Below are 25,595 nucleotides of genomic sequence, written 5' to 3'. Positions count from 1 at the left end.
TACTATATGGTACTATCTTTAACTTCTTTATATAAAAATATATATATTTTATTATTCATCCTTACAAGTTTCTGGTGAAAAAAATTACAAATTTATAAATTGTCAAAATAAATTATTTGACCATTTATAAGTTGTTTTTTTAAAAAAATCGGAATAACTCATCATTCTCAAAAAAATTTTAATTTTATTTTTATTTTTCACTTCTCCAAAATGTCATCTTTTCAAATTATAAAGATCAGTGAACTATTCAGAAAATGTTGAATAAATACTCCTAATTTTTTCTTTTCTTGTAATGGAAATGTGTTTCAAAACTTTTGATAAATCATAAACGGATCTCGTTCAAATGATAAAATACAATGGACTGCTATAATTGTGGAAACAGTCCACACCACTTGAGTGTAACCATAAAGCACTAGATAATAAACCAACTTGTTTTTGGAAGTTCGAATGACTCCTTATATGTCTCACCTTATTATGTTTCTGTAAGGTATCACTAAACCACTTTGGTTATTACACTCTTGTACAAACCTATTTTATTATGACTCATCTTTGCCTACTAAAATTCTTAATATCACAACTCAAGGAAAGAATCTTTCCACATATTACAATTACAAATGTTTCACACTTTAGAGTAGCGTGGATAATAATAGCACAAGTGATCTTCCGAATCAGATAGAAAATTTAAGCCTATTCTGGATTTTTAGATTTTAAATATATGAAAAATCATGAGTGAGAGAATGATTGAATAATTTATTTTTGAGAGAGAGAAAGCGTTGGAACTTTTCAAGTTCGCAATCTTGATTTTGATATTAACAAAACTTGTTAATTTGTGTTACTAATAATCTACCTTAGTGTACAAAAGTTAGGATCAGTCACGAGCTGTTTACATCGCAAACTGAGGACTCAACTGATCGCACAAACTGAATCAGTCTAACTGTTACGTCAATTGAACAGTCCAGCTGATTGTCCAGTTGATAGGTGGTTCAGCAGGAGAACCTCAGAAGCCTGGTCAGCCAAAGGAGTGTTCAACTGATGAAGAAACCCAGCTGATCAGTTCAACTGAACGAGAACTAAATCAGTTCAATTGACGAGTCAACTGATTTCACCAGCCCAACTAAATATCAGTTCAGCTGACCAGTTCGAAGCATCAGTCAGAATCTTTCAGTTGTAGATGAAGACAAACTCTTTATGAGGATTCCAGCTATACAAAAAGGTACAAAGTAATTGTCCAGTCAAAGGACAATAATGGACGTCGCATCAGAGCATTAAAGACAAAACGTTTCAGAAGGGCAGTCGAAAAGTCGAGACACAAAGTCCAAGAAACGAATTCAAGATGCAACGGATACAATAATTGAGTCTCACTGTACGATCAGTTTTCCCGCCTATATAAAAAGAAGATCAGTGAAGACTCAACATACAGAGACAAGAAGCTTCAACGCAAATACGAGAGAAAAGAAAGGGCACGCACATTGCATATCAGCTTTCAAAAGCAATCAGCCTAGAGGGAACTCTTCACAGTCATAACAGCTTAGATTAGAAGCTTATTTCCCTCAGTGTGTGAGAACATATTTATTCAGTTCTCACACACACAAACACTCTCGCCACCACTCAAATACAGTCTTGAACAAAGACGTTAAACTTGTGTATGTAGTCTTTCTCACACAGACCTGAAAGAAGTGTTGGCTGGAAGGTGCTGCCTTCAGTCTAGACTAGGAGTTCAGTTAGGCAGTGGGTAAGTCCTAAGCTGAGTGGGTTTGTACAAGCAGTTGTATAAATCAAAGTCTTCTAGTGGATCCTACCCGAGGTGGTAGAAGGGGTGACGTAGGAGCAATTGAAGTCTCGGAACATCCATAAACATATCTTGTATATTTAACTGATTAACTGCTATTTTCAAACTGTTTGGATCAGTTAGAGTATCCGTCAGTTCAGTTGTCACCATTACTAAACTGATGAATGTAAAAACTAATCTACCCTTTTTCAGTTATTCAGTTTACATAAGTTAAAATATTTTCTAATTTAACAGTCTTCTTCACGAAGGATTACTTCGAGTTTATTCCGCTTGGTTTTAAAACCAAACTCTTTTCAATTCATCGGTGTTAACATTCTTAGAACACGAGCTATTGCAGCTCATTGGAGAATGTAGTGTGTGAAATGCCTTCAAAGACACTAGCACACTCGATCCTTCAGAAAGATAAATCGCTGGCTGGTCGTAAATCACTCGAAAATCTTTACATAGTCATTCTTCAACATTTTGATAAAAACGAATTTATTATCTATTGAGAGTACCTGAATCAATTTTAAACTTGTTATTTTTTTGTATCAAAATATTATGGAAACAATAAATGATTAATACGATTCATTAAATGGAATTTAAATAATTATAATATTGACTTAAAATGGTAACAATGGATAGAAACAATATCTGAATAAAGTGGTTATAAGATTTGGTACAATCTGACATGACATTATAAACGACAACCAGTATGACTACTACTTCTGGTTTATAATCGTAAGGGTAAGATTTCTTCGATTAGGTACTATTGAAATTTATTATTTTATTCTTAAAAAGTGTTTTGTGTTTTTTAAGTTATCAAAGAGTTCTGGTTTTTCTTAAGTCATTCGAATCACAAAAATTAAGATATTCCTAAAATAAATCTTCAGTTATCCCCACTTCTTAAATCCACATTTTATCATTTTGATTTTTTTTGAATCAAATTTTAAATATGATTTTGTTATATTTTTTTATTAGAACATGAAAAAAAAAAAAGAAAAGTATTAATATTTTATAGAGTAAATTAAATAACAACATTTTTTTAATCAGTATTTTATTTAAACATATTAAAAATAATATTAAATACTATTTCTCCAAAAAAATTATTCTAAATATGAATATAAAATAAATTTATTTTTTAAAATATTAAAATTATAAAACTATTTTCATATTGTTTGACTCGAAAATTGCGGGACGTGCCAGACACGTAATCGTGCCAAAGTTGTGGAATAATATGACTTCGTTTACCAAATGTTGTAGATCTCGATTCGGTCATAAGTTCTAACTCCTTCGAAATGGCTCAAAAACGAAATCACACAACAAGAAATATGCCAAAATTATAGGAAGAATTCATTAACAACAATAAATATCATTATATTGCTATGAACTTGACCAATATTTTTACAAAAAAGATTTGATGAACACATGTAATATTTAGAATACTTTGCTACTGGAACTAGAAATTGACATAAACAGACATAAAATTGACAAAGAATTCTGTAGAGCTTGGCTATAGATTTTGTTGGATGTGTTTGTTGTCCTCGTTTCTGATTTTTCCTTCTTGTTTTTGTTCAACTCCACATGTTAGTTTTGTCTCCCCTCCACGATCTTCCACGTTGGATAATGGCTTTAACCGGCCGTAACGTTTTTTTTCCTATGCCAATTGCAACTCCCCTGGGCGTTCCTCTTTTGGGCTTTGCTTACATGCTTCTGAAATTTTTTCAGACACATACACACACACACATACACACACATATATATATATATTTTAATTTTAACAATAGAAAGATTTTATAATACCATAATCAATTAACATCTTTAAATTGTTTCAAATAAGTCATCCAAACATTTTAACAGCTTATTTTTAAAATAAGACATCACAACTTATAAGTTCATAAAAAATTTATAAGATATAAGAGCTTATTAACTGTTTTAAATAAATTTAGTCATCAAGTAAAAAATATTGCATTTTTACTAGGTCGATTCACTATTCAAATTGTAATTTAAATTTAAGTTTAAATTCGGGTTTTACAAGTTGTGTATATAATTAATAGAACACATTTGGTTCGAGAAGCTAACAAATTTAAAATATATATTTTTAGAAAAGTATTTTTTAAAATATATTATTTGGTTAAAGTGCTTGTTTGGTCATTTCAATAAGATGTTGTGTCTTAAATAAGATATTCTAGCTTAATATATTACTAATGTCATCGGTGTTTTCTTTGTTTAGAAAACAAAACTTTTATAGAATTAATAAAAAAAAATCGAATGAAATTATGAATAATATCTGAGATATTTATACTTACAAAAAAAAGTAAAAAGTAAAAAAATTTCATGAACCAAGTCGAGTTGAAAATTCATATTATAAAATTAACTCATGAAAGGATTTTATAAAACAAGATTTCCCTCCTTGAACGTTACGCAAATCTTTGATGGTTTTATTAAGGTAGCGTAACCGCCTTAAACATGTAAAATTTGCCTACATGCAGTCTGTGTTATTAAATATGTTTGGTGGTAATAGATAAGACAGAACTATAATTCTTTATTTTTTTATTATTTAAAACGACATTATTATTTGCTCAAAAAAAAAAAAACGACATTATTATATTATAATTCCAAGTATATATTCGGGTTAAATATTACATATATGTTTTTACTTGGTGCAAGTTTTATTGAACCTACTCCAGACTTGGCTCAAAAGTCCAAAAATAAATTATTTTGGGCTTGTTGTAAATAAAGTTTAAATCATTTTCAGCCCCATTTTCCTCAAAATTTAACCGAACTGCATCAACTAATTAGTAGTGTTCTAAAAGCGTAAAGACACTTCTTTTGTCGGATCGTGAAATTAGGCTCACTAATCATAAGTAAATTAGGTCCATTAAAACCTATTTAATTGAAAAATAAAATTTTACAAAATTTGTTTTCAAAAATAATAATTTTTAGTACTTTAAAAGTCCTTTGTTTGGCTAAAACCGGCTTCCCGGATAAAATCGAGCTCGTCCCATAAAATAACTTGGACATTTAATCATTTTATCAAACCTCAAAAACATTTAACAAAAATATTTTTCTCTTGGTTGTCTCCGGTCTCTTTCCCCAGCCTATTATCGAATGTTCGGATAAAATATTTAATTTTTATGAAATCATGCACTTAGACCTTCAATCATACACTATGTATCATTTAAGCATTTAAAATCAATTAAATAAAATAATTTAACTAATTTGCATGCATGCGGCTTATGTGAGCTAATTTTTAGATGCTACATAATTATTTTATATAATTAAAAATATTCTAGGAAAACTAATTTTTTTCTTCATAATTAAACATCATATTAAACCCACGTAAACTTATAAATTTCGAAGCATGATCACGACGCTTCATATTTTTTAGAACCTTGATAATAGAATTATAAGTTTGCGATTTTGTTAGTATTTTGGGTTTTTCTTAGAATCTTAATGTTGGGTTGCTCTTGAAATGTTTTGGGGCCAAAGGTCAGCCAAGCAAATGTCGAATGATATTTGGTAGCCTTAGCCCCTGAATTACTATAGACCGGCCTCTATTTCTAAGTCGGACACTTTCGGATAAACTTGGCGTATGTAGTCATTGGTGAGTATATATTTTCGTCATTGTTTAACGAAGCGAAAATAATTTCAATAACAAATATCATGTATTCATATATATGAACATATAAAACAATTAAAAAAATTTTTAAGTAAAAGATATTTCATGATTTCGGCGACGGATTTATCAACTTAAATTTGTATAATTAGGTGCGTATCTAGCTCGAAAAGTATTTGATTCATATTCGAAATTATTGAAATTTGATCCGAACTCAAACATGAACGAATTTTTTTCGAGCCGACCTTGAGTCTAAATTTTTTTACTCGATTGTTAGCTCCCTAACTTTAATATTTCATTAATATAATTATATATAAGTAAATATATTTTTATCTTTATTTTCAAGCAGCTCGCATGCATGTTCTAATATTTAAATGATCATGCTACATGTAAAATGGATGTTACACAATGAATTACAATGTATTTTGTAACATAGTTTGTAACATTTTCCTCGTATCAATGCCTGAAAATTCTAGTTAAATAGTCTTCTTTGAATCGATTTAATAAGAGAATTCTACACGCAATTTATTCTGCCAAAAAACTTCAATTTGGCACCATACGTGGGAGAAGATGATCCTTCGTTGTTTACCATCTTTTTCTCACTAAATTTCCTAGCCAATTCTCTCTTATTCTTCAACTTCCTCGTGCTTGACGATGATGCCGATGAATTCGCACCAGTAACAATGGGAATCAGATACCACCTAATCGAGGTGCACAGAATCGCAAAAGATCTCCCATGAACAAGGAGAAACAAAAGAATCAGAACGAAAATCAGTGGGAAATAGTAATATCATCTCCAACCCATATCCTCTATCATCTAAAATAGAGATATGTGATCTTTATTTTTAAAAACTTTCTCCAACCCATATCCTCTAAAAATATTACAAAATACTACATTTCTTTTTTTTTTTTTCATTTTCAAAAACACATACATATAATTATATAATTACATAATGTATTATATAACCGACTTAATTAATTCGATAAACATAATACAATAAAACATGTATTAAACTCAATTTATTTTACATTTTTTTGACACGACAAACATAATCAACGAGATACAACATTCATAATATAAACATAAAATATAAATCACGACAAACATAAACGACACATATGGTTTAAAGAACAATACATAAATTGACCATTAAAAATACTAATATTCCGAAATACTGTGTACTCCTCCCACAAATGGTCAATAAGAGCATCTCGAAGTGCATAGTGAGCCGACTTATCTTTTATTTGACGATGGGGTGCAATAAAATCTTGAAATCGGACATGATCATCACGTGCCATTTCAACATCTACGATGGGTGATTCGCGATAATCTGTGACTGACACATTTTCATCTTTTTCATCTTCAATAATCATATTATGCATTATAATGCATGTTATCACGATATCATGTAGCACTCGTTTGCTCCAAACTCGTGCAGGTCCAGTGATTATCGCCCACTTTGATTGTAGTACACCAAATACTCGCTCAACATCTTTTCTACGACTTTCTTGTCGTGCTGCAATGTACTTCTTCTTTGGACATTGTGGATTGTGAATTGTTTGCACTAGAGTGGCCCACTTTGGATATATACCATCGGCTAGGTAGTATCCCATGGTGTATTCTTTTCTTTGTATGACATAGTTAGCAGGCGGAGCTATCCCATTGGCCAAATTAACAAAGAGATGAGATTTTGACAACACATTAATGTCGTTGTTTGAACCTGGCAAACCAAAGTATGCATGCCATATCCACAACTCGTAATCTGCTACAACCTCCAAAATGATTGTCGGTTTTCTACTACGACCAGCATATTGTCCAGCCCAACTGGTTGGACAATTTTTCTATTTCCAATGCATACATCGAGGCTTCCCAGCATCCCCGGGAATCCACGTTGTTTTCCAATATAGAGAATCCTTTCAATGTCCTCAGCATTGGGAGACCAAAGATACCAGTCACCAAACACCTCTACCATAGCCCGACAAAATCTTTTTAAACTTTTAATCGCAGTAGACTTCCCGATTTTAATATACTCATCTTTTGAATCTGCCGCAAGACCGTATGCTAAGATACGCATTGCAGCAGTCATCTTCTGGTATGGGGACAACCCGGGCCTCCCTAACGCATCTATTTTTTTTATGAAGTAATTGTCATAATTTTGAACGGATTCCATAATTCGCAAGAATAGACGCCGAGACATTTGAAAACGTCGTTTGAACATTGACTCATTGTACATTGGAGACTCCGAAAAATAGTCATTGTACAAGCGTTGATCGACGGATAATCTATCTCGATTAATCACAATATGGCCAGGAATCGAGCCTTGACGGTGCAACTCATCAAATTCTTGGAAGTAATTGAAGACAACAGTTGCAATATTCATGAGTTGGCTTAAAACCGTTTGTTGTTCATCAATGCGATGCAACTCATTTTTTATGTTGGCATTAAGTTGTTCTTCGTCGTCAGATGACAAAGAGTCGGTGTAGAAAGAAAAACTCGAAGGACCTTTCTCATGAAAATTCATTTTTGAGCTGGATGAGTAAATGAAGAAGAAGTCCCTGCTCTTAAATAAGTTATGAAGAAGTCACAGGTTGTGTGTGATGAAGAAATAAGTGATGCATAAATCCAACTCAATGGTTGTCTAGTTGTGTCACGGGTTGTCCTTTGCTAGCAAATACAGGGGTCTAGTCACAATCAAAGACAACTCATCTACCAGCTCTTGTCTACTTGCAGCTATCACGGGTCGTCCTTTGCTAGCAAATACAAGCCATCTAGCACGAGTTTTCACCCACTAATAACTGATGGGTGAACTACTTGCAGTTGTCACTCTTTGTCTAGTCACAATCAAAGACAACTCATCTATCACCGTTTGTCTACTTGCAGCTATCACGGGTTGTCCTTTGCTAGCAAATACAAGTAAATATAAACCTTTAGATCAAATTCCGAATCCCCAAACAAATAAATCTAACTAATTTTAATTTCTACCGTTAGATCATGTGGAGACCCGGACGCTAATCATCTTCTTAATCATCTTTGGGATTTAATTATCAATTAAGATAAACAGGGTCTAAAATTTTTTTCTTTAAAATGCGGAAAGGTAATGGAATCAATCTATTATACATCTCAGTATAAAAGTACAATAATGTACAACAATTATTCAAACTAGTCTAAGGTTCAACTACTAAATTTCAAGTATTAAACCAAGTCGACAATAAGTTCGGAATCACCACTCTAACTCATCTTCTCTCATCATCTTCTTGACCCCGATCCTGTCCCACCTGTTGTCATGCACACATACAAAACAAGACAAAAGCCGGATACTCCGGTGAGAATAAATCCCAGTATAAAACATGTATACATGCATATACACAATATAAATCATAAAGCATATTATCATGCATAAAATTCATAACAATAGGTTTCATAGTCTAGGAAACCAAATCAAAATAAGCATGCAGTAACAATGGATTCCATAATCTCTGGAATCAAAATAAAATAAGCATGCAACTCAATTCCATTCATATCTTGACTCGACTCGACTCGACTCTAACTCTAGGGATCCCGGTGTGAATAAGACGTCACTGTCTGTCACCTACCCTCCCAATCGGGGTAACTGTACGTCTTATTCCTAGACTTCGGTCATGTCTGTATCGAATGTCTACAATCGGAGTGAATCTGATCCGAAGCGTCGATACCACCGAACATCTAGTTTGGCAAGTCTGCCAATGACTCTCCTAGGTCAAATGATTGAATATAAATCTATAAACAAGGCATCGTCATATCAAGAGATTTGAGTATAATTCTATAAACAAATCAATTATATCAAAAGGTAAACAACAACCCTAGTATGTGATTTTGTTGGGCAACTCAAATTGAATCTCATTTGAGTTGTGTCTCCCCCAAAACAAAACATGAATTATACCTTTGTCTTCCCGGTCTGACGAAGACGAAGTCTTGTATTCCAATCTGTCCATAACCAGTCTGGCAATGACAATCGTATAAATATAATATCAGTATATAATTCGATTCAAAACCTGTTCTGATCAATACTCAAATCGGTATATAATCTGATCCATATCTGAACAAGGTACAATCTAATTTATATCAATGATATCATGATACAATCGAAATCATTACTGAATCTGATCAATGTCAATCTACTGATGCTTCGACGGCATAACAATACAGTCACGATAACCCCGTCTATCTCAACATCACAGATATAATACCAGAATTCATAACCAGTATCAGTATAACTCATAATCTGAATAATAACACAACTCTGATATAAAATCTCAACTAAATCAACTCTGAAATTCATAACAATTTCATAAATAGTCTATTCTTTGATCTGACTTCAGTTATACCATGTCTACTGTAGCAGAAACATTATATCTGATTCATATTCAATTATGACAATATCATAAATTCAAATCATGTCTAAACGTAACGAAACTTACGTCCAGTTGTAGCCTGCGTCGATAGGAACACAATACTGAAGTCGAATTCAAAAACAGACGGACGGATTTCTCACAAAAGGCGTAAGAATATTTCAATTCTTTTTTTGCACTTCCTCGGATCTTTCCTCCCTTCCTTCTCATGAATTTGCATGCAGGTATATATATATATATATATATATATATATATATATAGATCACATTGCATGTAAGGCACATGGCTAAATGTGCTTACTGCACGTTTCACCGCGGGTGCGGTATTTCTCACACCGCGGGTGCGCTAGGCATATTGATCATCATCCAAAATTTCAGAAACAGCGACCGCGGGTGCGCTCTGTCTTGCACCGCGGGTGCGCTGACCTCACTGTAGCAGAACCGCGGGTGCGGTCTGTCTAGCACCGCGGGTGCGGTGTCACTTCCGTAATTAATCTCCAACTCTCTGTCCATCAACCGCGGGTGCGGTCTTGTTCGTAGCGCGGGTGCGGTCTAGACTTTATGCAACACTTCGTAATCTCATTTAGTGCTTCTCATTACATGTCATGCATACTCATATCTTCCGAATATCACATCAATGAAGACTAATAAATCTCGAGCCTTACATTTCTCCCCCTCTAAGAAATGATTTCGTCCTCGAAATCACAAGTAATCAATTCAGATATATCAGAAGAATTGTATACAGAGTTTAAATTAAAACTCATCTCAATAACTCCATTATGAAATCTTAATCTCATGCCAAGTTCTGTCTTTCAGATAGTCTCTTTGAGGCCCTGTCACTTACTGTATTTCTAGTAATAGAATAGTCTTTATTCTGAAATATCTTTCTTGTACGGATCTGTGATTCTAAATTGGAATAATAATTCAAGAGCATAATATCATAATACCCTTCGAAATAACTCTGACCGAATCAATCTCACAATACTGGCTATACAACATCCGTATATATCAATCAACGGCTCGTACCAAATCAATATCATCAGCTGTTAGCAAATCTGTTTATCCCAGTCAATGATATATTCAATCTTCGGCCCTAAATACCAATCGTCATCATCCGACGTTGGCATATTAAGTCTGTCTGGTCTGGGCTATCTTCATTCTCTTCTGAATTAGCTACATTTTCTTTGTCATATTTCTGACCGTATCAAATCTTATCTCAGGTGTCTCCGAGATATTATTCTTATACCAAAGAAATCTGCAGTACTCACTGTACAATATATCGTCTGTAACTATTTCATTACTTTTCTGATGGCTATTATCATACTATAATTCACACAGTGACAATATGTCATATCAACTGGTGCTAGCATCCAGCACTGCCACTCCCTGGATATCTCTCAATATCCGAATAGTACGCTCTGGCTATCTGTCAGTCTGTGGATAATATATGAATGAGTTCATGGTGCGTTCTGCCACAGTTACAAACTCAATCAAAATCACAATCTGATATAGTCTAGTTCTACATTCTGATCAATCTGACCATTTCTTTGACATCGATCTTTGTCATCTAGTCATGTTTGTACGTCATCTTGTACAAACTAATAGATATAGATTGAACAATATGTCAATCACAATCATATCATATCACAATCTGGAAAGTATTGCAGTGGTCTTATTACGAAATTCATCGAAATATCCTCCCCATGTCTAGTTAAGAATATACAAATTCTGTAATAAATCTTCTGATCTCTATCTTTCTATCTTTATTTATTGGCGGTTCAGACATTTCAGTACAATTCTGCCAACATTTCAGCATAAATTCTGCCATAACTGATTTAATCTGTCTATATCAAAACTATATGTTCGAATTATCATATACTTTCTGTTATCGGAATGACTACTGAATCTATTTCTGTGCGCTTCTGACCCTATCTGTCATTTCCAATTCGAACTATTTGGTATAAACAATCAGTTAATGATATAAATTAAGGAAAAATACCTACCTGGTATTCGGTTCTGACTATCGATATCAAATTCTGTTGTACAATTCTGAAACATTTGGCATCACAAGATAATCATTCTCATACCGTAACAAAATCACATATCTGCTACTCTGATCGATGTTCTGTTCTGATTATCGAAATTAAGTTCTGAACATTCTGATTATATCCCTGAACTGCCGAAATTCTTGAATTCAGTTCTGATTCGGTTTGAATAATCTATATCAAACACTGACTCAGAATAACAGTACTATCAAATCAGATTCATAATATCAATAATCTATACGGATCTAGTGAGTTCAGTAAACTCATAAAATTGCAATTTCTGGCAATACTGTCAATTCTGACTAATCAATCATATCTTCATGTCGCTCAGATCAACTGCTATATATCATCTGCAAATATAATATGCCCCCAAACAATATAAGCTGTCTCAAATACTGTTTTAGAACAATAACAATACTCAAGCAGATACAAAACAACAATCGTATACGATAATCTATCAATTCAGACCAAAATAAATTTATGACAATTCTGAAATTTCTGATCTTTCTGATCTTTCTGATATCGGTATCATTCTCAGCCACTGATCATAATCTCAACTGTGTCAAATTCAATCAGTATACTAACTTCAGATATCATATACTCGGAATACAATCTGTTTCAAACAGGATTCATATCTGAAAATTTCTGTATACAATAATCATAGTTCTCAGAGTATTCAATACAATCTTCAGATATTCGATTCAATCAATCAGATGCTACAAATATATCAAAATGTCATAGATACAACAAGCATAAAATCATCAGAATATCTCTGAACATACTGAAATATGCCATAGAGAAACATTAAATCAGATGTAACTCCTGGTCGGTACTCTTCTACTGATCTTTCAATTCTTTCAGTGTCATTATGTACATTCAATATCATTCTGTACTGAATTCTAAAACACAACCAGTACTTGGTATCAATTCAATTCTGAAATCTATCTTTCTGATATAAAGCAAATCTGAAATCTTATCTGGGCAAACATCAGCCAACTCGTACATCATTGGCAAATCTGCCAATGCTAGACCCGATTTCAGTATGTTTACTGAATACATAAGGATGCCATCTGCTCCTTTCTATAACAATCGAGTCCCTAGACAACACAAATATCAAAGGAATTCTGAATCTAGAATTCTTACCGTGAAATCTCTACTCATCAGCCATATCTGGTCTGAATCTTATACTCTCCTGACAAGAATCTATAACCGTTCTGTACTTGTTCAGCATATTAATATCAATAATGCGGTCAACTCAGACATACAAGCACATCATAATCTAACTCGACCTCATTCTCATCTTACTGTAGTATACAATATTTCACAGAAATCTCTGATATCAATCTTTCTTTCCTAACAAGTAAGGGAATCAATACTACAGTACAATCAGCCTCAACAGATACAGCGTATCTCAATGCAACTCAGTCAAAGATAATCGTAGGGAATGCATTAGTATATATCAATACCTATGCAATATAATCATAAAAGAACAGTACCTGCCACTCTATCATCAGGTGTGTCCGGTGTCTCTTCCTCGGTCTTCTGCTCCCTAAAATCTTCGGGAACTTCTCTGAGGACAAACTCTAGCAAAGTGTCCCGGCTGTTACAAGTATGACAACTACCAGTCACTCCCTGGCATTGCTCTGTGGGATGTCTCCCTCCGCAAGTTCTTCAATATACTCCAGTATGACTCGGGCTAGAACCACTGGAGCTAGACGAACCACTCAGTCCGCTCCCTAATTTCTTGAATGACTTCTTTCGAGCTTTCAGCAAATCTTGCTTTCCACTCGTGCTGCCGCGATCAAATCGGAGAGGGGATTGCTGTGTCTGGGGTTGCATCGCACACACCCTTTTTAATTGTCTAATCAGACTCGCCTCCGCTCTCTTTGCTTTACTCAAGGCATCAACAAAATGATAAGGTCGCTGCATATTCATCAATGCAACTATCTCCGAGTTCAATCCTCTGATGAACTGATCCGCTACAGCTTCATCATTCCCAATTACATGAGGAGCAAAACGCAGTAGAGTAGAGAATTTAGCAACATATCCTTCAATATTCAGTTGACCTTGTCTCAAATTCTCAAATTCTGCTTTCTTGTCCTCCCGGTACGAAACCGAGAAAAATCTTCGATAAAATTCAGTTCTGAATATTTCCCACGAAATCACTGTACCTTTCTGTTCTAGCATTCTTTTACTTGTAATCCACCAACTTCTGGCAGTCTCTCGTAACTGGTGGAATATCAGTTTAATTCTCTGCTCATCTGAATAATCAAGTAAATCAAACAGTATTTCTATGGCATCAAACCAGTTCTCACAATCTTCAGACGTCTCGACACCACTCAGAATCGGCGGCTGAAATAACTGAAATTCTTCCAACTGTATTTCCATCTGAGTTTCTGATACATCTATCTGTTCAGTCGAAGTACTACCCCTTTCTGGAATTCTCCGTGTAGGTATATCTGCTTATCAAACCATTAGTACTCAAATACTACAAATCTGTTCCAATCTTTCTCTGATCATCTTACTGCTGATCATGAATCAGATCTGATTCATACTTAGTGATACATAATACCAACTCAAATCAGATAATCAGGTAAACATGTATTTCAAAGCAGTAAAGCATAATGTCATGCTAGCACACACAATGTAAGTCAACATTAAAATAAATCTCATGCTAGCAATCACATGCAAGGAAGGAAAACTCAATCCTCTGATACCACCTGTTGTCGAGACCCGGACGCTAATCATCTTCTTAATCATCTTTGGGATTTAATTATCAATTAAGATAAACAGGGTCTAAAATTTTTTTCTTTAAAATGCGGAAGGTAATGGAATCAATCTATTATACATCTCAGTATAAAAGTACAATAATGTACAACAATTATTCAAACTAGTCTAAGGTTCAACTACTAAATTTCAAGTATTAAACCAAGTCGACAATAAGTCCGGAATCACCACTCTAACTCATCTTCTCTCATCATCTTCTTGACCCCGATCCTGTCCCACCTGTTGTCATGCACACATACAAAACAAGACAAAAGCCGGATACTCCGGTGAGAATAAATCCCAGTATAAAACATGTATACATGCATATACACAATATAAATCATAAAGCATATTATCATGCATAAAATTCATAACAATAGGTTTCATAGTCTAGGAAACCAAATCAAAATAAGCATGCAGTAACAATGGATTCCATAATCTCTGGAATCAAAATAAAATAAGCATGCAACTCAATTCCATTCATATCTTGACTCGACTCGACTCGACTCTAACTCTAGGGATCCCGGTGTGAATAAGACGTCACTGTCTGTCACCTACCCTCCCAATCGGGGTAACTGTACGTCTTATTCCTAGACTTCGGTCATGTCTGTATCGAATGTCTACAATCGGAGTGAATCTGATCCGAAGCGTCGATACCACCGAACATCTAGTTTGGCAAGTCTGCCAATGACTCTCCTAGGTCAAATGATTGAATATAAATCTATAAACAAGGCATCGTCATATCAAGAGATTTGAGTATAATTCTATAAACAAATCAATTATATCAAAAGGTAAACAACAACCCTAGTATGTGATTTTGTTGGGCAACTCAAATTGAATCTCATTTGAGTTGTGTCTCCCCCAAAACAAAACATGAATTATACCTTTGTCTTCCCGGTCTGACGAAGACGAAGTCTTGTATTCCAATCTGTCCATAACCAGTCTGGCAATGACAATCGTATAAATATAATATCAGTATATAATTCGATTCAAAACCTGTTCTGATCAATACTCAAATCGGTATATAATCTGATCCATATCTGAACAAGGTACAATCTAATTCATATCAATGATATCATGATACAATCGAAATCATTACTGAATCTGATCAATGTCAATCTACTGATGTTTCGACGGCATAACAATACAGTCACGATAACCCCGTCTATCTCAACATCACAGATATAATACCAGAATTCATAACCAGTTTCAGTATAACTCATAATCTGAATAATACCACAACTCTGATATAAAATCTCAACTAAATCAACTCTGAAATTCATAACAATTTCATAAATAGTCTATTCTTTGATCTGACTTCAGTTATACCATGTCTACTGTAGCAGAAACATTATATCTGATTCATATTCAATTATGACAATATCATAAATTCAAATCATGTCTAAACGTAACGAAACTTACGTCCAGTTGTAGCCTGCGTCGATAGGAACACAATACTGAAGTCGAATTCAAAAACAGACGGACGGATTTCTCACAAAAGGCGTAAGAATATTTCAATTCTTTTTTTGCACTTCCTCGGATCTTTCCTCCCTTCCTTCTCATGAATTTGCATGCAGGTATATATATATATATATATATATATATATATAGATCACATTGCATGTAAGGCACATGGCTAAATGTGCTTACTGCACGTTTCACCGCGGGTGCGGTATTTCTCACACCGCGGGTGCGCTAGGCATATTGATCATCATCCAAAATTTCAGAAACAGCGACCGCGGGTGCGCTCTGTCTTGCACCGCGGGTGCGCTGACCTCACTGTAGCAGAACCGCGGGTGCGGTCTGTCTAGCACCGCGGGTGCGGTGTCACTTCCGTAATTAATCTCCAACTCTCTATCCATCAACCGCGGGTGCGGTCTTGTTCGTAGCACGGGTGCGGTCTAGACTTTATGCAACACTTCGTAATCTCATTTAGTGCTTCTCATTACATGTCATGCATACTCATATCTTCCGAATATCACATCAATGAAGACTAATAAATCTCGAGCCTTACAGATCATATATCATTTAATCAAGATCGTTGGTTCAGATTGCTTATCCAAAATGTTTTGACTATAAATTGACGTATTTGTAGCATTGACATCACTCACACAAAGTAAATAAATATTTTCATTCAAATGACTTCATCTAAACGTGGTGTCGCTTTCTCAATTGAGGAAGACAAACTGCTTGTGATGGCTTATCTTGAAGTCTCTCAAAATTCAATAAATGGTATAAACCAATCATGCGATAGGTTGTGGTCACGAGTGGCAGCTCTTACAACGAGCAACTCACTAGTAAATCAACAGATCCTCGTACTACCAAGGCTCTCCAATGTCGTTAGTTCAACATAAACAAGATCGTCCAAAACTTTAGCTTGTGTGTTAGCCAGGTGGAATTTAGCCGCCCAAGTGGTGCTTCTGAGAAAGACATTGTGAGTAATTTATTTTTTTCATCATATTTATGTGAAACTATATTTTTTTTTATTTTTGTAACTAAGATACAATTCATACCTGGTATAGATGGATCAAGCAAAAGCCTTATTTAAGCAATCATCTGGGTCAACTTGGCAGTTGGATCATGTTTGGTCTTTACTTAAAGACCAAGAGAAGTTCAAGCCATCACACGCTGTTTTACCTAATTTCAGACCAAACCACGAGAATATCGACTCATCACAGTCTGACTATTCTCCCAACACAGAATCACCAACGCCTAATTCTCCAAGGTTATTTGGGTTTGCTATAAACCTGGATGAAGATAATCCATCAGGAGAGAGTTCTCAACGTCCAATTGGCATAAAAAATGCCAAATCCAAAAGAAAAGCCAATGAAGAACACTTGCAGGACCTATCCACCATGGCCAAATATAATGAGAAAATGGTGGCTGTGATGGAGAATGCTGAGGTCCATCGACAACAGCTCATTGATGTTGAGAAACAAAGGAATACGATAATGGCTTTTAAGGAAGAAAATAAAATACTAAGGATGAACCCCATGTGCGTTGATGAATCAGTCTGTGCATATTTGGTTAAAGAGCAACAAAAAATTTGGCAGAAAAGAATGGTAACGGGGGATGGCTCCGACAGCACTTCTACGCCTTTTGGACAGTCTTCGGAGGAACTTCACAATCAGGGTCCGACCTTCCACCGTACTAGTGTTATGATTGCAATTAACAAAAATCGGCATTTAACTTTATTGTTGTGTGTGTTTTTTAAATTGTTAGTGATGTCTTTTAATTGTTAGTGATGTCGTTTAGTATTGTCTACTCTTTATCATCTAAAAAAATCGCATGTTTATCAAGTTAAATAAATTAAATAGACAATAAGTGTTTCTAATAAATTATGTTATTAATTAATTTTTGTGATCATTATCTTGTTTATTATTTCCATTTCATGATTATTATAAACAATAGACTTATAATTAATTCATGAAAATAATAAAACAATTAAAATAAATTAACTAAGTATAAAATTATTTAACATTAAATTTAATTAATTAAATAATTTGAAATATAATAATATAAATGGAGCAAAACAAATACATAAAAATACAAAAAGACTATTTTGCAATTATTATGATGACATTTCAGTAATTTGGTGGAATCTTCATATTGATCTTCAAATGAACAGTGATGCTCCAAAAATGAAGGATCAATATTGCACATTTGGGGTTGGGTTAGATCACAAACCCATACTTTATTTTTCAGAAAATCTACAAAATAGAGTATGGGTTGGAGATGCTCTCAGATTCTCCAGCTTAGAAACTAGTCGTGAAGCTATTTTTTGCCTCTAGTTTATCACAGATCCCCCCGCTTCAATCTTGTCTCGCACTTGCACAACAGCAGGATAAATGGCCGGATCATTGCCTCTCTGATTCTTCACAAAACCATGTGCATTCTTTTCTTGATTTTTCTCCTTAGTCTTCACGACGATGGGCTTCACCTGGTTGGGATCATTTCGGTAAACAAAACTCGCAAAGGATATCTCGTCGGAGCCAACTTGAGTGTAAATCTTCGGCTTCTTGTCGTCAAGTTCAGTTAAAAGTGCGTAGAATTTGTCCAGATCCCTATCCGCATAAGGCTTCTTGTTGCCGCTATCTTTGCCGATTATGCAGAAATTCGTGTTCTTCTTGAATCTCTTCGGGGGGTGAACATGGACTGGTGTAGCGTTCGTTTTCGTCTTCATGGCCGAAGCTTCCGCTGCCACAGATAAACATTTGCAAGCTGATGATGGGATTTTGGTGATTGATTGTGTTAGAGTAGATGTCCTGCAAGCCAACTATTGGCTAGGGATTTTATTGACTCAGTTGTAATTAACAATCTTTATTTTAATATAATTCATTATTTCATGGTTTGTTATTTCTTTATCTGTATACCCATGTTATCAAACATAGATAAAGACCTTGATTATACTTTAATACAAATGAATCGTAATTCGATGTTGAAACTCGTTTGTAAACACGGTATGATCTAAATTCGTTCCTAGTCGATTCAGCCTCCTAAAACATGGATAAAGGTTGCTTGAGCTCGAGACTAGCATCTGTGATGTTGTGTACTGCGTTTCTTGGTAAGGGCATAGAGATGTCCAAAGATGCAGATGGGTAGTCATATGATGATTATACCGAACAACCCTCCCTCGAACTTTCCAAGTGGTTATAATTAATCGAGAGGATAAGTCCGTGATTATGATTGTACACCATTAGTCCTTACGACTCGGGACAACACTGAGGCTCTATATGCTAGGGCTGTGCTTTGACTCGTTTACCAGCTCCAGGAGAGTCATAAGGTGGCGAGGTTGGGTCCAGTTACGACACATATAGGAGCCAGTGAATTGTAGTCGGGGATTCACCGCTCACCTACGGGTGTGGATATCCCATGTGATCTGATGAAATTATAGTGCGCGGAATCTCTGGCCAGAGTATGATATGTACGTTAGAGAAGGAGTTCTTCAACCGTAGATGCGATGCCACTATTTATAGTTATCACATAGCTATCGAATTAATATGCAACCCTCGGTAACCAATGGTTGCAGATTCGATCGGGATATATGAAATGAAGGGACCGTACTATACGCTAATCATAATCAACTGGTTCTTGCAGGCACTATCAGTGATACCTAGGGAATCACGGGGCGATGCTACTAGACGCTCTTACCATGGTTCGATGGGTTTAATCAGAAATATGATTTCTTACATTCTCATGATCAGTTGTTGATACATAGAATGTGGCAATTAAGGGTAAGCCCGAATAAATCATTATGTCCTGAATCACAAGGAGTTGTGAACCCACGGCTAGCAGTATCCCTGAACCATTGAGGGTCACACAAGCACTGGATCGTTTGTTCCCGTTGAGAGAGAATAAATTCAAAAGTTAAATTTATATTATATAGTAAATTCTAGGAGTTGAACTTATGATAATTAATTTTGAGAGAATAAATTCAAGGAGTTGAATTTATAAAATTTGAAAATTTAATTTATTAAACTCAAAAGTTGGGTTTATTAAATATTAAATTTTGGAATTGATAAAATTCAAGTAGTTATTTGAGAATTTAATTTATTAAACTCAAAAGTTGGGTTTATTAAATATTAAATTTTGGAATTGATAAAATTCAAGTAGTCGAATTTATAATTTAAATAATAAATTCAAATGTTGAATTTATAATTGATTTAATTTATTAAACTCAAAAATTGAGTTTATTAAATATTAAATTAAAATTGGTGGGAAGTATGTTTAATGGGCTTATAGAAGTACAAGTCCAACATAATAAATAATTAAAATTCTTAATGGACTTTGATTAATTAATTAAACTAGTTGGACTAGCCCACTTAATTAATCAAGCCCATTAATATTAATTAAAAAGCCCATATATTATTTTATGGTAATAGGTCATCACTTAATTATAAATAATGGTTGATGTGCTAAACCCTAGCCTCAATGAGACATAATTTTCGAAATTCAGCCTCCTTCATCCTCAAATATTTTCGGCCACTTCCCTTTGCAAAGAGGGTTGAGCCACTTCTCATATTTTAATCTCCAACGTTAAAAATTCTTCCAAATTTTCTAGTGCAATTTGGAATAGGATCAAACGATCTAGTCGTGGACTTGATTGGAGGATTAAAGAAAGCAGATTTGAAGAACGTTCGTAGGGATTCACGAAGACCTATCTTCGCTAACCCCGGAATAGTTGGAGCCACGTGATTTATTCACCAAAGGTATAACGATTCTAACGCCCTATGAATGTTGATTCAATAATCCATACAAGTGCCCAAACAAAACCTATTTTGATTGTCAAAATAAAATATAAAATTTTTAAAACTTTCGTTGCGTTTGGGCACGTAGAAAACCGAGATTCAACAGTGGTATCAGAGCCAAGGTTTTTTTCTAAATCGTATGGTTTTCATATTGAATAGTTTATTTCTAACCACACAAGAAAATTTTTCAGAAAATTATAGCACCATAAAAATTATTTTTTTTCCAGAAAAAAAATTTCGGATCTGCCCGGAACTGTTTCTGGCAGACCGCGTGCAGCGCGCAGCGCCTTGCACTCAGAAACACGCAGCGTGCACGCGCGGGGCGTCGTAGGGTGCGGAACGTCCGCACGCTATGCGCCGCCCTGCGCGGCGGGCAGAGCGTCCGCACGTTGCGCGCGGCGCCGCGCGCACCTGTGCGCGTAGGAGGCCTGCCACTGCTCGAAACGTTCGGGCAGCGGGGGCGGCTGCCCGAGAGTGTCTCGGGAAGCGTGCTGTATGATGGGCTTGAATTGTTTGGGCCTAGAGTGCAATTTTCGGATTTTTCAAATTTTTAGGTAAAATTGATATTTTTGAAAATTGGTTCAATTTCTCTTTTTGTAAAATTAATTTTTAGAAAATTAATAATTTTCTTGTAAAATAAATAATTAGAATATGATTTTAATTATTTATGGTAAAATGAGTTTACAAGAAATCAATTATTATTGATTTAATTGGAAATTAAATAAAGGAGTTTATTTAATTTATTAAATTTTTTAATAATTGTGGTGGTTAGTGATAAAATTATTAGATATATGATTTATCAATTAATTAAATTGTTTAATTAAATTGATGTTAATATTTGATATTAAATGCATGAAGGATGATCGAGAGCCTTGACCAATATGTTAGATGTATGTTAGGATATTTTACTGTTTTATTCATTTTTTAATATTTGATATTATTAAAGTGGGCCTGGTTTATGGCCTGTTCCCACCTCATGAGATGTATCACTTATGTGTCATGACTATTTAAATGTAATTATTAGAAATAGTGGGAGATCAAGACTGGAAGTTGGTGGACTCGATGAACGAGATGAAGACATATAAAATATTGGAAGCTCTTGTAATAGTTGCATATGCATCCCTGCATTCACCTAGATTTTGGACCTAGATCCATGTATGGCTCACATGGATCTAATAGTGCTGGCAATCGATCATCCTTATTTTCTTGTTGAATGTCATATTATGATATATGCGATATATAGTAGTATGCATGTATGTATATTATTAAATAATATAGTTGCATGAATCCGGCAAACATACAAACTCGTGGCATGCGATTTTTAAATTAAAATGATGAGACATTTTTAAAATTAAAATCCCTCATTTTGAATAAGATTCAAAATTTATATCAAACCGAAAAAGTAAAAATTAAAAGAGTTTAATTTTTTCTTGTCTTCCATCAACCGTGGTTGCATGTTGATCGCTACCCGCGGACAGTGTCTGGCTCATATTATTGGGGAGGCCTGGACGCCGGAAAGCTGTTACTTCCACTGGACATATGATGTGAATTCAGTGGAACTCCCATGACTTCGGCTCATATTATTGGGGGAACTCATGGCGACCGTCCACTACAATTCAATATTGATGGGTTGGTTTGACACGTGAAAATAAACGACGTCATATTATTGGGTCCTTATTAAACGTGAGGCAAAACACGCAGAGGTTGCATAGGGATGCAATTGGATTCTATCTTTTAGAAATTATAATTGGCTGATATTATTCGGGATTATAATTGGCTAATTGGACTCTACGTGCTCACTAAGGAAATACAATTTCTCTTTTTAATCAGAGGGTGGTGGAAATGTCAAAATAGTGGGAGAGAAATTTATAAAATGAAATCCATATTTTATATCTTAGAATTATTTTAAAATTATCAGTAACCATTATCTATTTTTATTTTCAGTATATTTACGATGTCTACTCGTAACCAGCTTTCAATCATTCTCGATCAAAACAAATTGACTGGCCCTAACTATGATGACTGGTTTCGAAATTTAAAGATTGTTCTGAACTCCGAAAGGATTGCGTATGTGCTTGATAAGAAGCCACCAAAGGAGGCGGCTCCTGATATCAGTAGGATTGAATTAGCTAAGCTTGAGAAACATTGGGACCATGATCTTCAAGCTAAGAGCTACATGTTGGCTTCTATGTCGAATGAACTTCAGAGGAGGTTCGAGGAGACGGTGAATGCTGCTGACATTCACCTTCATCTGAAAGAATTGTATGCTGTACAAACTTGTTCAGAGAGACATGCTAGTGTTAAAGAACATTATGACTACACGCTTGCGAGAGGGGACTTCGGTCCATGAGCATGGTGTTAGGATGATTGATAAGTGCAAGATTTGCACTTAATTTTTATTAGAATCCATTTTGAATTATGCTTGTTTCGAACAGAATTATGCGTTTTTGGTTTGTTTTTGTTGTCATTTCAGGAATGGAGAAAATAGTGGGCACGAAGCCAAGTAAATACAAGAAAACAAAGCCGAGGGGCATGGCATTGGACAGAAGTGCGCGCGCGGTCGCGCCACTTCACGCACAGCCGCGCGCGCACAGATGAAGCACGAAGATCCAGAGGCGCGCGCGCGGTCGCACCACTTCACGCGCAACCGCGTGCGCAGACACGAGCCACCAGGTAGAAGCTCGCGCGCGGCCGCGTGACTTCACGCGCAACCGCGCGCGCCGAGCTTCCAAAAAACTATAAATTGCACATCCTAGGTCAGAAATGAGGGGGAGCCACCGTGGGAGAACAGAACACGCACGAACTGCCACCTTGGGAAAGAAAAGACGCGAGAAACCGAAAGCACACACGAGACGAAGATTCGGAAGCGAAGAACAATCACAAATATGAAGAACGACGGATCTGGGGACAGAGACGACACTTTGGATTTGTTATCTTTTCCTTCGCTTCTTTATTTTATTGTGTAGTGATGTTTAAAACTACGAATATGTCTTGTCGTAGAATTATCGTAGAAATTTAGTGAAATCATTCCTCTAGATATTCTTTCTCATAGTTATTTCTCCAGTCGGTGATCAAATTAATTCATTGTTTTCAATTAATTAGTTCAACAAACCAATCTGGTTATTGATTTTTCTAGATAAAGTCTTGACTATTTTAATTACAAGCATTGATATATATTTTATTTACACTCCTCGTGGGATCGACACTTGCACTCAAAAATACATTTTACTATAACTTGACGTCGTGCGCTTGCGAGCAATCAAGAAAACATGCAACAATGATTGGGATCATCGAGAAGTTTGTGGGACTCGACGTGGTTATTCCTAGTGAGCTCTCGACTGATATTCTCTTGCTGTCTTTGCCTGCCTCGTTCGACGGATTTGTGGTTAATTTTAATATGAACAAGCTTGAGGCCACCCTTGAAGAGTTGGTCAATATGCTTACTAATTATGAGGCCACAATTAAAAAAGAAAAGCATGTTCTTTTAGTGGGTTCTTCGTACGGTACGAAAAAGGGAGCCCCAAATAAAGGCAAGAAGCGTTCTGCCCCTCCAAAGAAGAACAAGCCCAACAAGAAGCCATACAGGAAACCCAAACCGAGGCCCACAAAGCCTGACAAGTCAGAACAAGTCTGTTTCTATTGCAACAAGTCTGGACATTGGAGGCGTAATTGCGAGGAGTATCTAGCACAGAAGCGTTCTGGCCATGGTATGTTTTATATTGAATTTAATGTTTCTATTAATTCCTCTTCTTGGGTATTGGATACCGGATGTGGTTCTCATCTATGCAATGATTTGCAGGTGATGGGAAGAAGCAAGAGGCTTAGAGATGGTGAGACTTTTCTAAGACTAGGAAATGGAGCAAGAGTTGCTGCCACTGCCATTGGAGACGTTACTTTAATTTTGGACAATAATTTTAAGTTGTTTTTGAGAGACGTTTTATTTGTTCCTGAATTGGTTAAAAACATTATTTCTATTCCTATGCTTGATAGGGATGGTTATTCTTGTGTTTTAGCTAAAGGTGTTTGCAATTTATACAAGAATGAATGTTTGATTGGAATTGGAGAATTAACAAACGATCTCTATAACTTAAAATTAAAAGATATTCCGTTAAACAATATCCAAGCGCATATGAAAACAACAACAAACAAAAGAAAAATAGAAAACCCAAATCCCGCACAAATATGGCACGCTAGACTAGGTCATATTTCCCAAAGAATGATGTACAAGCTAGTGGGAGAAGGTATGTTTGACTTGTCAGACATAAATTCTCTGCCAACTTGTGAGTCCTGTCTAAAAGGAAAAATGACTAAAACTCCATTCAATGGAAACGTTGAACGTGCGCATGGTCTACTGGATTTGATCCACACGGACGTTTGTGGCCCACTAAGTGTTAGCACAAAATTTGGGCATTCCTATTTCATTACCTTTACTGATGACCATTCGAGGTATGAGTAAGTTTATTTGATGAAACACAAATCTGAAGCATTTGAAAAGTTCAAAGAATTCATATCTGAAGTAGAAAATCAGCTGGAAAGAAGTATTAAGGCACTTCGATCTGATCGAGATGGAGAATACTTAAGTGCTGAATTTTTGGGTTATCTAAAAGAATGAGATTCTCTCACAGTGGACTTCACCAGCAACACTACAATTGAATGGTGTTTCTGAACGTCAAAATCGAACCTTGATGGACATGGTTCGATCCATGATGGGATTCACTGAATTGCCTACATCATTTTGGGGCTTTGCGCTTGAAACTACG

At 35.3% G+C, this 25,595-nt stretch overlaps 2 protein-coding genes across 2 annotated transcripts; one reads left to right on the top strand and one right to left on the bottom strand.

The window, feature by feature from the left end:
- Nucleotides 1-5,901: 5,901 nt before the first annotated feature.
- LOC142537502 (uncharacterized) lies at nucleotides 5,902-7,909 on the bottom strand. Its single transcript, XM_075643013.1, has 3 exons — nucleotides 7,247-7,909; nucleotides 6,571-7,160; nucleotides 5,902-6,088 (listed from the first exon to the last, which is right to left on the bottom strand). The coding sequence occupies exons 1-3, from the start codon at nucleotides 7,907-7,909 to the stop codon at nucleotides 5,902-5,904; spliced, it is 1,440 nt and encodes a 479-aa protein (XP_075499128.1).
- Nucleotides 7,910-22,789: 14,880 nt separating this feature from the next.
- LOC142537501 (uncharacterized) lies at nucleotides 22,790-23,185 on the top strand. The gene has a single exon (XM_075643012.1). It carries the CDS (start codon nucleotides 22,790-22,792, stop codon nucleotides 23,183-23,185), a length of 396 nt encoding a protein of 131 aa, XP_075499127.1.
- The last annotated feature ends 2,410 nt before the right edge of the window (nucleotides 23,186-25,595 follow it).

Source organism: Primulina tabacum, chromosome 2, assembly GCF_025594145.1.
Source record: "Primulina tabacum isolate GXHZ01 chromosome 2, ASM2559414v2, whole genome shotgun sequence".
Lineage (NCBI taxonomy): Eukaryota > Viridiplantae > Streptophyta > Magnoliopsida > Lamiales > Gesneriaceae > Primulina > Primulina tabacum.
This window is presented reverse-complemented; position numbering and strand designations above follow the sequence as displayed.